The sequence below is a fragment of the Vulpes lagopus genome, chromosome 3 (genome assembly GCF_018345385.1).
Source record: "Vulpes lagopus strain Blue_001 chromosome 3, ASM1834538v1, whole genome shotgun sequence".
Lineage (NCBI taxonomy): Eukaryota > Metazoa > Chordata > Mammalia > Carnivora > Canidae > Vulpes > Vulpes lagopus.
In genome coordinates, this window is record NC_054826.1 from 151,934,378 (window position 1) to 151,948,716 (window position 14,339).

At 39.5% G+C, this 14,339-nt stretch overlaps 1 protein-coding gene across 3 annotated transcripts in view; it reads left to right on the plus strand.

Annotated features, from left to right (window-relative positions):
* The window catches only part of MCOLN2 (mucolipin TRP cation channel 2), a 51,525-nt gene that overhangs the window by 15,090 nt on the left and 22,096 nt on the right, over positions 1-14,339 (plus strand). For all 3 annotated transcript variants that reach the window (XM_041749439.1, XM_041749441.1, XM_041749440.1), the window contains exons 2-6: positions 944-1,103; positions 6,872-7,045; positions 9,039-9,192; positions 12,460-12,535; positions 12,641-12,737. In XM_041749439.1, the coding sequence (XP_041605373.1) occupies positions 944-1,103; positions 6,872-7,045; positions 9,039-9,192; positions 12,460-12,535; positions 12,641-12,737 (661 nt within the window). The remainder of the gene's footprint in view (positions 1-943; positions 1,104-6,871; positions 7,046-9,038; positions 9,193-12,459; positions 12,536-12,640; positions 12,738-14,339) is intronic.

Genomic DNA, 14,339 nt, shown 5'->3' on the forward strand with positions numbered 1-14,339 from the left:
ATATGTTATATTAATAATTAATAGAGTTCAGTTTCTTTTTTTAAGATAAAGAATACAATAGGGGCATCTGGCTGGCTCAGGCAATAGAGTATGCAACCCTTGATCTTGGTGTAGTAAGTCTGAGCCCCCTGTTGGACATAGAGTTTATTTAAAATAAAAAATTAAAGTATAAAATTCATTTCTAAGAAAAGATAAAGAATAAAATAGAAATACTAATACTTTCTGTACTGCCAATGGATTGTTTTGCACACTCCAATTTGGTGATGACTTAGTAGGACATTTCTCCCAACAGATATTATCACAGTCTTGGGACCACAGCTCATTGCTTCTTTTTGGCCTAGCTTGCATCACATGCCCATTCCTGAGTCCAGACCCCTCAAAATAGTAAAGGCAAACTTTACCATTGTAAAGCGACACAAATATTTGACTAGGCGTAAATAGATACTATTTTGACTTCCTGAAGGTATTTGCATTTTGAACCTTATTATCATTGTTATATTATTAAAAAGGGACATAATCATTCAGTACATTATAGAACATGGATTCTCTGTTTTCATAGCAATTTAATTCAAGTTTCTGTGATTTCATATCTGGTGTATCATAAAAGTATCCCATCTAGTTTTTGTTATTGAATATTAACAATATTCCAGTGACAGGTGAATTCTATATGTTAAGATGTAGGATGATGAGTCTTGCAAATAAAATCCTATTCTTAAAAATTTTGACAATGGCCCTTTGGAACTAAATGAATAACTATGTGGAAAGGCAAGTGATAGAGGGTCCTGAATAATTTTCAGATTTCTAAAGAGAAAAAGAGGTCACTGGTTAGAGACAGAATTTTGCTTGTAAGAATGGATAAAAAAACATGAACAGGAAGTTTTATTCAGAAACTCTCTGATGAACGAGTTATTCTGTTTATTTAAAAATTGGTCTTCTGTGGCAGAAATGCAATGGCTCATCTTGATTCTGACATGAAAGAAGAATGTCTGAGGGAAGACCTGAAGTTTTACTTCATGAACCCTTGTGAAAAATACCGAGCCAGACACCAGATTCCATGGAAGCTGGGATTGCAGATTTTGAAGATAGTCATGGTTACCACACAGGTAATTCATATTATCAGTTTGATTCTTTGTTTTTTTTCCTTACTCTAAGATGAAACTATTTTCATTTTTCCGCTCTTGACTTTTGCTCTGAAAAGTCCACACTCAAGTTCATAAAACTGTAAATTTATGTTGACTCTGGAGGGTGATGGTGGGTTGAAGTTCAGTTTTGATAATGACCTTGTTTTAGTAAGGGATTATGAGGTCATCTTTCCACGGGTTCTGTAAATAGAGATAAATAGTAGGTCTGTATATAATAAGGAATTTGATATGGGGGGGGTGGAGTTCTATATCTGAATAAAACACATAGCCTGGCAAGAGCTGTTCAATCCCAAGTGATTATGTTCTTGAAATTTCTCATCTTTATTCAAATACACTTTTGAAAATGCATTTTTGACTGTTTTGACTTGAGTCTTGACAAAATGCTGTTTCCCTTGCAGCAGTAGCTAAGGCGGTAAGTAAATACTTACCATTGGGCTTATTAGGGGCATACAAGGGCTACATTGGGATCTTTTGTTGAATTTCATATTGTCAAGACTTTATCCCCGTATCACAACAGCCATCAGAGTTGTCATCTAGTTTTTGAGACTGTGGCTTTGAACCGGTTTCAGGGAGGCTCCTCTGTAGGTAACTACACTTGAAATGTGTGCCCTTTTAAAGACACTACCGATTTGGGGTATTTGGCTCCTTTGGCAAATAATCATTCTGATATCAATGTAAAGATGTTATTTCTGAACACAAAAATAAATACCTTTCTACAAATACTTTTGTATAGTTTTAGAAATGAGAGGAGGTTCCTGTTGTAACTGAAGTTACATCTTTACTCTGATCATAAAGAGATCTTTTCATTGTATGTTATGCTTTCCAGTACACCAAGCTTTAGGGTGACCAAGTTGCTTTAAAAGAAACAACAAAGTTTGAAAAAAACCAATAAAGTTGAGATACAGGGCTCCTGTTAAATGTGCATTCCTGGGTTTTTTCATTTAAAAATATTTTCATTTAAAAAATAAATAAATAAAAAATATTTTCATTTTAATTCTTGGCTTTGAAGTTTTAATTTTGGCATCCTCTAAAGTAGGTACATTGTTAGTATTACTTGGAAGGAGGAGAAATGATGTCCCCTTTATCATTTGGTTAATTTTAATGGTTTTCTAATTTCTTCTCTGGCCAAAACAGCTTTCATTCAGCTTGCTTCTTGATCTATTAATGTTACTATAACTCCACCTTATCTAGGCATAGAACATCGTGATTTTGACTTACCTTCTTTGTCCTGATATCTACGAAATCTTGTGGATTCTTCCTACAAAACTGTCTACTTATGTTTTGCCATACTCACTATCTTTTCTCTCTAGCTCAGACTCTTATCTCATTCATTTCAAATATGTATGAAGCACCTCCCTGCTGTGTATCCTGCTGGGAATACAGCTGGGAATGCATCACTGCAGCTGAGATGTAGCATAACATATGCCGTAGCATTTGCCATATGCAAGGCACAGGTGCCTTTTGCATGTTCGTTCATTTCATCCTCAGAGCAACCCTGTGTGATGGGTCAGTTTTTGCTCCCCTCTTGTGGATGAGGAAACGGGGCCAAAGAGAATACATAGTTTTCTTATGGCCATTCAGTTGATAAGGGGTAGAGTCAGATTGGAGCCCTCTGGTCTGGCTCTAGAGTCTCTGATTCTCAGATTGGTTTCATTCTAGACAGGAGTCCTGTCCTCATTTTGCAGTCTTGGGAATACAGACAAGTTAACTAGGCTCCTTCCAGACTTTTTCTGATGCTTACCTTCTTTATCCACATACATACCAGTGCCTTCAGTGCTAATATCAAATAAATGAATTTTTCTTAGAATGCTTTCATTGGGTTACTCTCCTCAGAAAATTTTGTGGTACCCATTTTTCCCACAGAAGAGAATCTTGACTGTGTAGCTTGAAATTCAGATTCCCACAGTCTCCTTGGACTTGCCTTTCCTTTTTTTTTTTTTTTTAATTTATTTATGATAGTCACAGAGAGAGAGAGAGAGAGGCAGAGACACAGGCAGAGGGAGAAGCAGGCTCCATGCACCGGGAGCCTGATGTGGGATTCGATCCCGGGTCTCCAGGATTGCGCCCTGGGCCAAAGGCAAGCACCAAGCTGCTGTGCCACCCAGAGATCCCTGGACTTGCCTTTCCAATGGGTCTTCAGCTACTGTTTCCTCCCCAGATCCCAGCCAGCTGGATGCACCCAGTGATTCTCATCCCTGCCCTGTTTGTAACACCAAGTCCAGAGTGATTCTTTTTCTCTATCATCTTGCAGATGCCACTGGAAGTCCCCCTACAGTCTTGCCTGACCACTCACCGCGTGGTTTTCCTGGGTATGCTAGTATCTGTTGCTTTCTATGTCACTGCTTTTAATAGACTATTCCTGAGAAATGATCATTTACTTTACGTGTAGATGTACCCTGTCTCCCCTAGCAAAGTTGAGAGGGATTAAGCTCTTATTCTGCTGGAGGACCATTCTAATAAGTTTTGCTACATGGATGATATCTAATTGGAGCAGATTTCTTGAATACCTTTCCTTCCTTCGGATACCACTTGTACCTCCTCCTGTTTTTCTGTCTCTTAGCACTCCATTCCCAAGTCTAATGGGATAGGTGGCATTTTATCAGGGTTGATGAGGAGGAAACTTAAAAAAAAAAAAAAAGACATTCCTACTCTGCGTTCTGCAGTAATGTATAATTTTGAGAGAGGTGTCCACATTCTTTTGCCAGTTCTACTCTTTCCTTCTCATATTCTTTGTTCATTATTTTGACAGGATCCTGTTTTTACCTGGTACAGAATATTTTCTCCTACACCGATTTCATAATCAGGTCTTACCTTCACAATCTTTGCTAGGCTGCGCTTCACTATTTTTCTATCATCATAGTCTTGGTAAATCTTAAGATCTAGTTAGTGGGGCAGGAGTACATTTTTCTGTCACCCATTTGACCAAACCCATCATCTCCTTTCTCTTGCTCCATAGAGAGTGTTTGGTTCTGCCATCGCAGGAAGGGCATTTATGATCTCCTCCCTAGGGTTTCTCTTCTCTACTAACATATGCTTTGAAAATCCCAACCCTGACCTGATGATGCTGGATCTCAGCTTGTTCTATGAATAATGGAATGGAGTAAATTTCCTCTTCCTGATGCCAGATGGGGGTGGTTCCAAGCAGAGTTTACACCTTCATGTTGTGTCATTCTCCAGGTTGAGTTGATGAGCTTTGAGTTTTAAGTTAAATAAGGTGGTAGCTTAAAATATCAGTAGTTAAAATGCTACTTTCTTGGTCAAGATATCCATTCCTCATTCAGATTGTGTGTGTGTGTGTGTGTGTATGTGTGTGCGTTTTATTTCAAGTTTGAGTGTGGGAGGAATGGTCGACTATCCCCACTTCTAGATTTAAGTTGGCAGCATCTCTGTTTGAGAGATAGTGTGGCCAGGTGGTCAAGAGAAGGGATATGTAATCTAAATGGACCTCACACTGACATTTTCTAGCTGTTCCAACCTGAATAAGTTCCCTGACTTCAGGTTGCACATGTATAAAATGGGACTATATTCATCAACAGATTTAGTATTTGACTCTGGCATTGTGATAGACACTATTCCAGTTCCTGAATAGTGGGGGGAAAATTCCTGTCTTTGTGGAGTCCAGTGAATATCCCCTTCATAGGGTATTATGAATTATATTTTTAAAAAATTGTAAATTTTAGGCATAGTCCCTGGCACTCAGTAGATAAGAGCTGTTATTCAACACCATGCAACTTGATCTTGCCCACATCATATCCCAGCCCAGGACAGAGTAAGCACTCAGAAGACTTTGATTGAAGAATTTAATTCACATGCATGTATACCAGGTTTTTCTTTTCATTTGTGTATCAGTATTTTACAGGACCTTGAAACAATCATGTATGTATTAATTCCCTGGTTTACTTTTGTCTTTCAAAAAACAACCTGACCTTTTCTGGCATCTACAGGCACCATTGAAAGATGTTATATGCTTAGAAAAACCTTTAGCTTCCAGTTGCTTGATTTCTAGCACAGGTTAGATGATGTGTGGTTTCTTATCTGATACTTTCCTTAGACTAGCTGGGTTTTAACAATTGCTCAATCCTTTGGCTTGGTATTTGAGGAATGTGACCTGGTGAGGCTCAGATGCTAAGGAGTGTCAATTAAGTACATTCTCAAACAGTAGTTGCAATTCTGGAAAGCTAGCATCTAAATTCTTTTTCTATAAGAAGAGTCCCAAAGGCAGATTCTCCAAGAGAGGGAAATTGTTATAGCACAATAAAGTGACTTTGGAGTTAGACCTGACTTTCATTCTAGCTACATGACTTAGGGCAATTAAATGGGGCTAAATCTCAGTTTTCACATGTGTAAAGTGGAGATAACCGTAGTGACCTCACCTTAGAGTTTTAGTAATGGAGATGGTGCTTGTAATGCAGTTTAGTAAGCACCTGGAGTATAATAGTTGCTGAAAAATGGTAGCTATTATTTTTAATTATTCAGCCTTTTCAAAAAGTCAGACAAGAAAGCTAAAAAATATAAATCACTAGAAAGTAGTATATATATTTGCATATGCAGATTAATGTGTTTTCATCTGAAAGGTTCGTTAGTTGATGTCTGGTTCAGTGCCATGCAGTCTCTCATATCCAACTGTGGAGTGACAGCAAATAGCAGAATGCCACAGTCATCTAGTTGGACTTGCTGATTTCACACATGAAGAAACAAGAGTCCCAAATTGCTTTAGGGACCTAGTGGGATGAAGATCTATGGCAAGATTTTTGGACTTTTATTGTCTTTTAAAGTAGATGAGATAAAGTAGGCAGATGGGGAGGGCTTATAAAGGTTTGACTTGTCTTCCGCCATTCATGTGTGTGGGTGCGCACATGTGCATGTGTGCATGAGAGAGAGAGAGAAAGAGAGTGAAAGATTGTTGGTGTGTGTATAATTTCCCGGGGTGGGGGGGTTGGTAAAATTTAGTGCCGGCTAATTTTCCCCCCATATTGGATTCCAAAATGGGCAGAATGAATACATTGCCCCCTAGTGAAGAGAGCCCTTGGTGCCAAATCTTGGACGAGGATACAGCGTGAGGGAGAAAAAGTAGGAGTTTTGTCACAAGAAGGTGGGTGCGTGCGGACAGTGAATGGGTTTGAACTCAGAGGGGTAAAGCAAACCCTGCTATTCTTTCTGGTGCTTTGATGCTATAGATCTTGCAGCGAGATCTCTAAGGTGTAAATCTTATATAAGAGTTCTTGCAGAGCTGGAATAATTGAATTCCTTTGACAACTATTACCTCTCAGGTAGAGTAAGTATTATATAGTCCACTTTTCAAAAACATTCTTAAAAGCCACATATAAAGCCTCATTGTGATTTTAAAAAATAATTGCAATTTCTAAATGTTAATCAACAAAAAAATGACATTACTTTATTGAGTACATCAGTTTTTAAAGCAATTAATTTGAAATCCAAATATGCAATAAATGGATTCCGATTTCACTGATTTGGATTTCTCCTCCTTCATTCAAGATCAGTAAGGTTGGTAGTCACTGGGAGTGGTAATTTCCTCTAATTTTACGCTATTTTGACTTGCCTATGTAGCTTAATGAGTGTATTCTTTTCTGGGACTTGTATTTTGACATTAATGTGGTTAGTAAACACTTGCTGATATTTATAGGCAGGAGTTGATGATAATATGAATGCATTTGCCTGCCCTGGTAAACGGTAAAATTCACATCTTCGTATTTGATTTTCTTTTCTAGCTTGTTCGTTTTGGTTTAAGTAACCAGATGGTAGTTGCTTTCAAAGAAGAGAACACTGTTGCTTTTAAGCACTTGTTTTTAAAAGGATACTCTGGCACAGATGAAGATGACTATAGTTGCAGTGTCTATACTCAAGAGGATGCCTATGAGAGCATCTTTTTTGCTATCAATCAGGCAAGTGTTTTGTTATGAATGATTGACACTTTGTTGTTTTAGCCTATTTTGCCTATTTAAGTTTTTTCTTAAAGATTTATATTTATCCCTTTATACCCACTACTTTTGGGAGATTACTTTGCCCAAGTTCAAACAGCTGAGAGTGGATTTATACTCTCAGAAGGTTTGATGAATTAGATATCGAATCTAAGATTGCAGAGTTTCAATTTTGATGTCTTAGCATTAATAAACCTAGCTGAATATTAGGAATATGGAGTAGGGTATGATATACTCGTATCTAAGTAAGTATTGAAAAACCACACTGATAGGCCTGAAGAAAGCATTTAGGGGAGGGAAATTGTTATTCATATTTTTTCTTTTCTCATTCATTCAATAAATATTTGGGTGCCTACTATATACGAGGTATTATTCTAGATACTGGGAATGTATCATGAATAAAATGAACAAAAGCCTTGTTCCCATAGAACTTCATTCTAGAGATGAGAACCAGACCAATGAAAAAAAGTGAAATGTATAGCATTGAATGCTAGCTCCCTCAAAACACCACCAAGAAAACGTGTTAATAAGCAAAACTGAGCTTATTACTTTCAGAGGTAAGGGAGATGCTCCCTTGACCATTCTTATTAGTTCCTTGGGTGAAAAGGGCACAGTCCAATACCGATTTTGAAGTGTAAGCTAGACTGGTCTTTCAGCTTGAGGGGAGCTCAATTAGAATTGGGTAAAGATATGATATCATAGTTTTGGATTGGTGGACACAGCATGGTGAGGGTTTGTGGGGAGATGGGCTTGGTTTCAAAGAGTCTTGCATTTATTAGACTAAATCTTCAGATTGATTGTCTAAATCAGTTGTTGTAGATGTTCCTGAAATGAACAAGTTATTTGTAACTGTTATGTTCCTGGGCAAAAGTTTCCTAGAATAGGGGTACCTCGGTGGCTCAGTTGGTTGTGTCCAGCTCTTGATTTTCTGCTTAGGTCATGATCTCATCTCAGGGTCATGAGATCCAGCCCCATTTGGGCTCTGCAATAAGCGTGGAGCCTGCTTAGGATTCCACCCCCCAACTCTCTCTCTCTCTCTCAAAAAAAAAAAAAAAGTTTCCTGGAATAGTAAAGTCATGTTAATGAAGGTGGGAGTTAGTAAAGCCCTCTTAGCCCTGTTAGTGCAGATAGGCGAATGGTAAAGTCATGTTTATGTAAGTAAATACCAGTTGTGTTAGTGTGAGCTGTGAGGTATGGACGGCTTGAGTCTTCAGTGGTGTGTCTGACAGTGATGGCTGCCATGAAATAGAGCTGGGGAGGAGACTGGCAGTGCCTGGTGGAGCCTGTGCACTGGTGATGGATGCTTGCAACTTGCACTGGGTAGTAAGGGAAGGCCTCACTGAAGTGGTAATATTTGACTCAAGACCTGAAGGAGTGAACCTAGCAGATGGAACGTGGGGTTCCAGGCAGGGGGTACAGCAAAGGCCCTGGTGGGAATGTGCCAGGCAAGCTCCAGGAGCCAGCTGGGGACCAGTGTGGCCTTGGAAGGTGGCACTTGGAGCCAGGAGACAGTGGTGTACTGTGAGGTTAGACAGGTGGGAGTGTCTGTTAGCACGTCATCTACTGTAGTTCCAAGTTCCGTGAGGCAGTGTGTTTCCTGCCCACCCATGAGAAAATTACCTTGTGGTATATTACATGGGTAAGTTCTATTGAGGGATCTGACACAAAGTTTAAAATAGCTATAAGTGTATTCCATATGCTGTAACTTCTTTTTTTTTTTTAAGATTTTATTTATTTATTCATGAGAGACACAGAGAGAGAGGCAGAGACATAGGCAGAGGGAGAAGCAGGCTGTCTATGGGGAGCCTGATGTGGGACTTGATCCCAGGACCCTGGGACCACAACCTGAGCTGAAGACAGACACTTAACCACTGAGCCACCCAGGTGCCCCTTACGCTGTAACTTCTGATGAAACTCTTAAAAGCTCATACGATTTTTATTTAACTATTTTGAATAGTATCATCAGCTAAAGAACATATCCCTGGGAACACTCGGTTACGGAGAAAATGAAGACAATAGAAGTGGCTTGAAAGTCTGTAAGCAGCATTATAAGAAAGGGGCCATGTTTCCTTCTAATGACACACTGAACATTGACAGCGACATTGAAGTAGGTAATGCACTTTCATTATATGCCTTTATCATCTTCTGTGGTAAGAGCAAACATCCCTTCATGTGCTGACAACCCAAATAGAATGATTTTGCTTCTTGTGACAGCTAACTTAATTGAGGTTGAACATATGCCTGCAAAGGCTTTTCTCTCAGGGAACTGTGGGTCTACCACGATAGGACCAGGGAACATTTGTGGAACGTCTTGGTATAACTCAAGACTTTTGGGGGTTGAGGTAAATGTACAGGTGTTTCCTGTTTGTTGAGGTTTGTCCCTCCATGAGGAAGCAATTAGGCTTTGGGGGGAAAAAGAGTCTAATTATATATGAAATAATGTATATTGAAATGCTTGGTACTCTTGCTATTAATGCAAGAGTTAACTACATTAATGCTCTTCAAAGATGAATTGTACTCAGCAATTCATTTTCTCTTTTAGGAGGTTGCTTAGCAAGAAGTTAGTATCTAATCAGGTAGAATTCTCTTGTGCAACTCTGTTAAGAATTTGAAAACACATTATATGTAAGTGCAAACTAGTTGACTTAAGGCTCTGGAAGTTTTGTCATTCATTTAGCAAATCTCTAGTGTATAACTAGCATGCCCAAGGCACTTCCTGTTTTATATACTGGGGTTATGAACTGTGAAGATTAATTAGTCATGACTCCTCAAGAAACAGTTTAGGAGCAGGGGTTCTAGTATCCATGTGGGATGGTTTTATTAAGAAGAGAGCATTGCATAGTTCGTTTGACCATATTTTCTAGCATTCAATTTAAAGATGCTTTGTTAAAATAATAGAAGAATACATCTGTAAAACAGAGGTTCCGAGTCTGTTTCCACAGGCTGCCTATTGAGAATCTCTTCGTGAGTAAAATGTGTCCCATACTCTTGACTCTGAAACCAGCAGCCCATCAGCCAAGCACCATGAAAAGCCTCAGGTTTCTTTTAGTCATCTAAGTATCAGCAGCCTGGTGCTGTGTCCAACAGCCTTGAAATACCCCTTGTCCTGTGTGACTTAATTAGATGCATCTTACAACTATTTTCCAGTGATTCTTATGTTGTTTTCCTCAATTGATTTTTCTTGGAAGATGAGTGAAAGAGACACGGCCAAAGTCAGTGTCAGTGGCTACATAGGCAGGAGTAGGACTGGCAGTGCCAGAGAGTGGAATTTATTACCTGACTCCTGTGCAGTGGTGTCCTTGTCTGTTTTCCTTCTATCAGAATATGGAATCATTTTCACCAAAGCAGAAGAAGTTGGTTATGAATTTTACTTTATTTTAAGAAAGACTATTTTAGCAAGTTATTTGTACTTTTGACTTATGAAATATAACTTGTCAAAGAGAACCTTTTGACATATCTATCTACTCAAGAGATGTAAAGAATATTCTTAAAATACTTGATACTAGATCTTAGACCTTCTTTTTTCAGATATATTGGAGACAGCCTGCACATGATAGGAATAGGAATTGAGCTGGACTTCATTGGTGAGGCATTAGAGTTTATGTAGGTGAATGAGCAGACGCTGTTCTAGATTACCTATCCGTGACTTTTGCATCATCTTTACCATTGAGAGGGTCATTCTTTGGTGTGTAAATGCAGCCATCCCCCTCCATGCCTGCTTCCTTGGTGGGTCTCTATTCATTGCACAGTCTTTGCATGACTGATTGTGTAGATCAAGCTAAGGGTTTCCCTTAAATCATGCTGTGGGCATTTCATGCCTCTAAGACCTATAGCTTTAGAGGCTATCCTCATTGGGGGAACTGTTATAAATCCTGCTTTTTAAAATGTCTTTACAACATTTAGATGGCTATCATTCTAATAGTGTGTGTTTCTTTTTCTGTAACACAGATTTTGAATATGTTCCTTCTCTTTTCAGAATATAGCCACGTAAATAAATGTAAATGTTTTATTTTCTTTTACTTTGTCTTCAAATAAGAGTGTAAGAGGTAGAAGGACCCTAAATATCATCAGTTTGGCTTTTACTTTACAGTTGAGGAAGTTGATGCTTAGTCAGGCTAGGTGGCTAAGCCAAGGTCATGTACCGATGTAGTGACGGAAGGTCTTTGCTGCTCCAGGCCCAGTGGGAGAAGACATTTAAAGGATTGGCTATCAAGTCTACCAATTTTCTCAAACACCTCCTGAGTACTAGGCACTGCCCTAGGCCCTGATTTTTAGGTTTCAAAGGCAGCACGAAGGGGCAGCCACAGTGTGGGCGAGAGTCAGCCCAGGCTGGCTTCCCACCAGTTCTGTGTCAGGGCTCTGTGACCTTGAAAGCCTTTCACTGTTTCTAGCCTGTTTCCTGCCAAGGTGTTGAGCTACCCAACGAAGAGACTATTTTTATGTGAGGCTCTTGGAATGATTTTATAGTTTACACCTCGTAATTTGTTTTTACTTGAATAAAACCTCAACTTCTTTCTTTTTTTATTTTGAAAAAGCATCAGACTTTACAGAAAAGTTGCAAAATAGCACAAAGATTTCCTTGTCTACCCTTCATCTAAATTTTCCAAAGTCTAACATTTTACCACATTTTTAAAATCATTTTTCCAATGTATAAATATTTCTCCTGAAACATATGAGAATAAAGTGCAGGCATAATGTCTCTTGACCTCTAAATACTTCAGTGTACATTTCCCCCAAACAGGAACATTGTCCTACAAAACCACCATACAGTGCTTAAAAGCATGAAGGAACATGGATACAGTACTGTAATTTACAAACCCAATTCACATTTCATCCATTGTCCTGTTCTTTATAGAAAAAGAAAACTGCCTGCCCAGACTGCCACCTCCCTGCCCCGCCCCATGCCCCCTCCATGCACCCCTTGCCACCTCCCTGGTCCAAGATCACATAATGCATTTAATTGTCAGGTCAGTTTAATCTCCTTTAATCTGGAGCAAAATAAAATTCCTTAGCCTTTTTTTTTTTTTTAATGACCTTGACATTTTAAAAGAGTAGAGTGTTCCTCACTCAGGTTTTCCTGTGTCTTGTTTATGACTTGATTGAGGTTATGTATTTTGGGCAGGAATACCACGCAAGTGGTACGTTATTTCAGGAGGTGCATGATGTCTGTTCATCCCATTCCTGGTGATGTTAACTGTGATTGTGGCATCTCCAGGTCCTTCCCTGTCAAGTCACTGGTCTCGTTACAATGAATCTGGATTTTGTGGGAAGATACTTTGGAACTTTTAAGTGTCCTGCTTCTCAGCACACCTGTACCACTGCTTTTTAGCATCTGATTATTGCCTGAAACAATCCTTCTTGTTGTTTCATTGCCCTAGATTGTGTTCACTTAGACCTCTCCAAGGACCCTCAGGACTGGAAGAACTTGTCATTCTTCAGACTGGAATTTTACCGGTAAATAAGTTTTTAAGTTTCATTTCCCAAGAGACAGGGATGGGAGAAAGCAGAGGAGGATAGGAAGACGCTGACAATTTATACCTTGTAATGTTTTTTGTTCAGGCTCTTAGAAGTTGAAATTTCCTTTCGCCTCAAAGGCATCGACCTACAGACCATTCATTCCCGAGAGTTACCAGACTGTTACGTCTTTCAGAATACGGTAAGTGTCTTGTCTTACTACAGCTGGTTTTTATTATTTTTCTCTACTGTTGCAGATGCCAAGTGTAAAACACACCAGCCTACATAGATGTGTTAGATGCAGTTGTGTTAGAAGCGGCTTAATGACACTTTCTAGCATTCTGGATCCAGAGACCATTACTTTGGAAAATGGAGCAAGCCCTTCCAAGTTCTTCTTTTTTTTTTTTTTTTTTTTTTTTAAGATTTTATTTATTTATTCATGAGAGAGAGAGAGAGAGAGAGAGAGGCAGAGACACAGGCAGAACGTGGGACTCGATCCCAGGTCTCCAGGATCACACCCTGGGCCAAAGGCGGCGCTAAACCGCTGAGCCACCGGGGCTGCTCCCTTTCCAACTTCTTAAAACCAGATTTCTGGGCTGCAAAGAGGACTTTTCAAAATTGCCTTTGGCCTTTTACTCCCCTAATACATTAGAAGAAAAGTCTATGACAGGTGTTTAAGTGTCTATGATGTTTTTCCTACTTTCAAAGGAAGGTCTTTGCAACCGTTGTCGCAGATGTTTTCAAACCTCCTGGCAGACACTGCTTCCTTGATCTGAAGGCCAGTCTGCAAAGGATTACTTGTTGCTTCTTGTGGTTTGGGAGGAGGCATGTGCAGTAGAAGAGAATGTTCACTTCTGTGGGGAGAGTAACCAGCCTTCTCATCTCATGGAGTTTCATGCTTTCCCTCTGGCCCTCGCTCCCTTCCTCATGTTTATTGAGGGGCAAAACTGAATGCTGAGCTGAAGTTGTATGTGACCAGCTTTCAGCAACTCGGAAGAGTGGCTCATTCAACAACAGTCAGTCAATATGTGATGAGACCCTCCTATGCACCAGACATTGCCTCCTATAGAGCTGCGGTGGCTCTCAGGAAGCTTAGAGCCTAGTGGAAGAGCGAGACTGGAAAACAAGCAAAGAAAGAAATGAAAGTAATGATAAATCTTGACATGCAGTGAGGAAGAACGTCTCTGGCAGAGGAAAGCATGATTAGCCTCCCTGGGGTAACCTCCAAATTACAAAACACATTACAAAATGTGTTTACCTAAAGCAAAGAGCTTGCTGAGCTGAATGCGTAGGTGATCTGTATTGAATCCACAAGTGCCCGAGCATCTCTACATATAAACCACACTCTGTGTAATCCAAGAATATCACTCTGACCAAACCAGAGGCTTGAGATTAAACTTGTTGGCTCTATTGCCCTACCTAGGACCTGTGAGCACACCTCCACTAACCCTGGCACACTCATTCTCCCCTATGGAAGCCCCACAAACACTTCTCTCAAGCTCTCAGATCTCCGCATATGTCACTTGTAAACTAAATGACTGAAACATAATGTGGAAGAATGAGGCTACCTGGAAATCTTAAATTCAGCCTGCAGCCTGGGAGCAATCTTTGTCACTTCTGAAAGTATTATAGGTAGCATTTGAAGCAAACAGAAAAATAATTTCTAGCCTAGGGAAGACCTAGGTTTTTGTACCCAGAGGAATAAAATGAAGCAAATGCTTTTAAATTCCATTTGGTATAATAAATGTGTTCTCTTGTCAAAGATTGGTGAATCTTGGTTTTGTTCCTAGGACTGATTACTTGT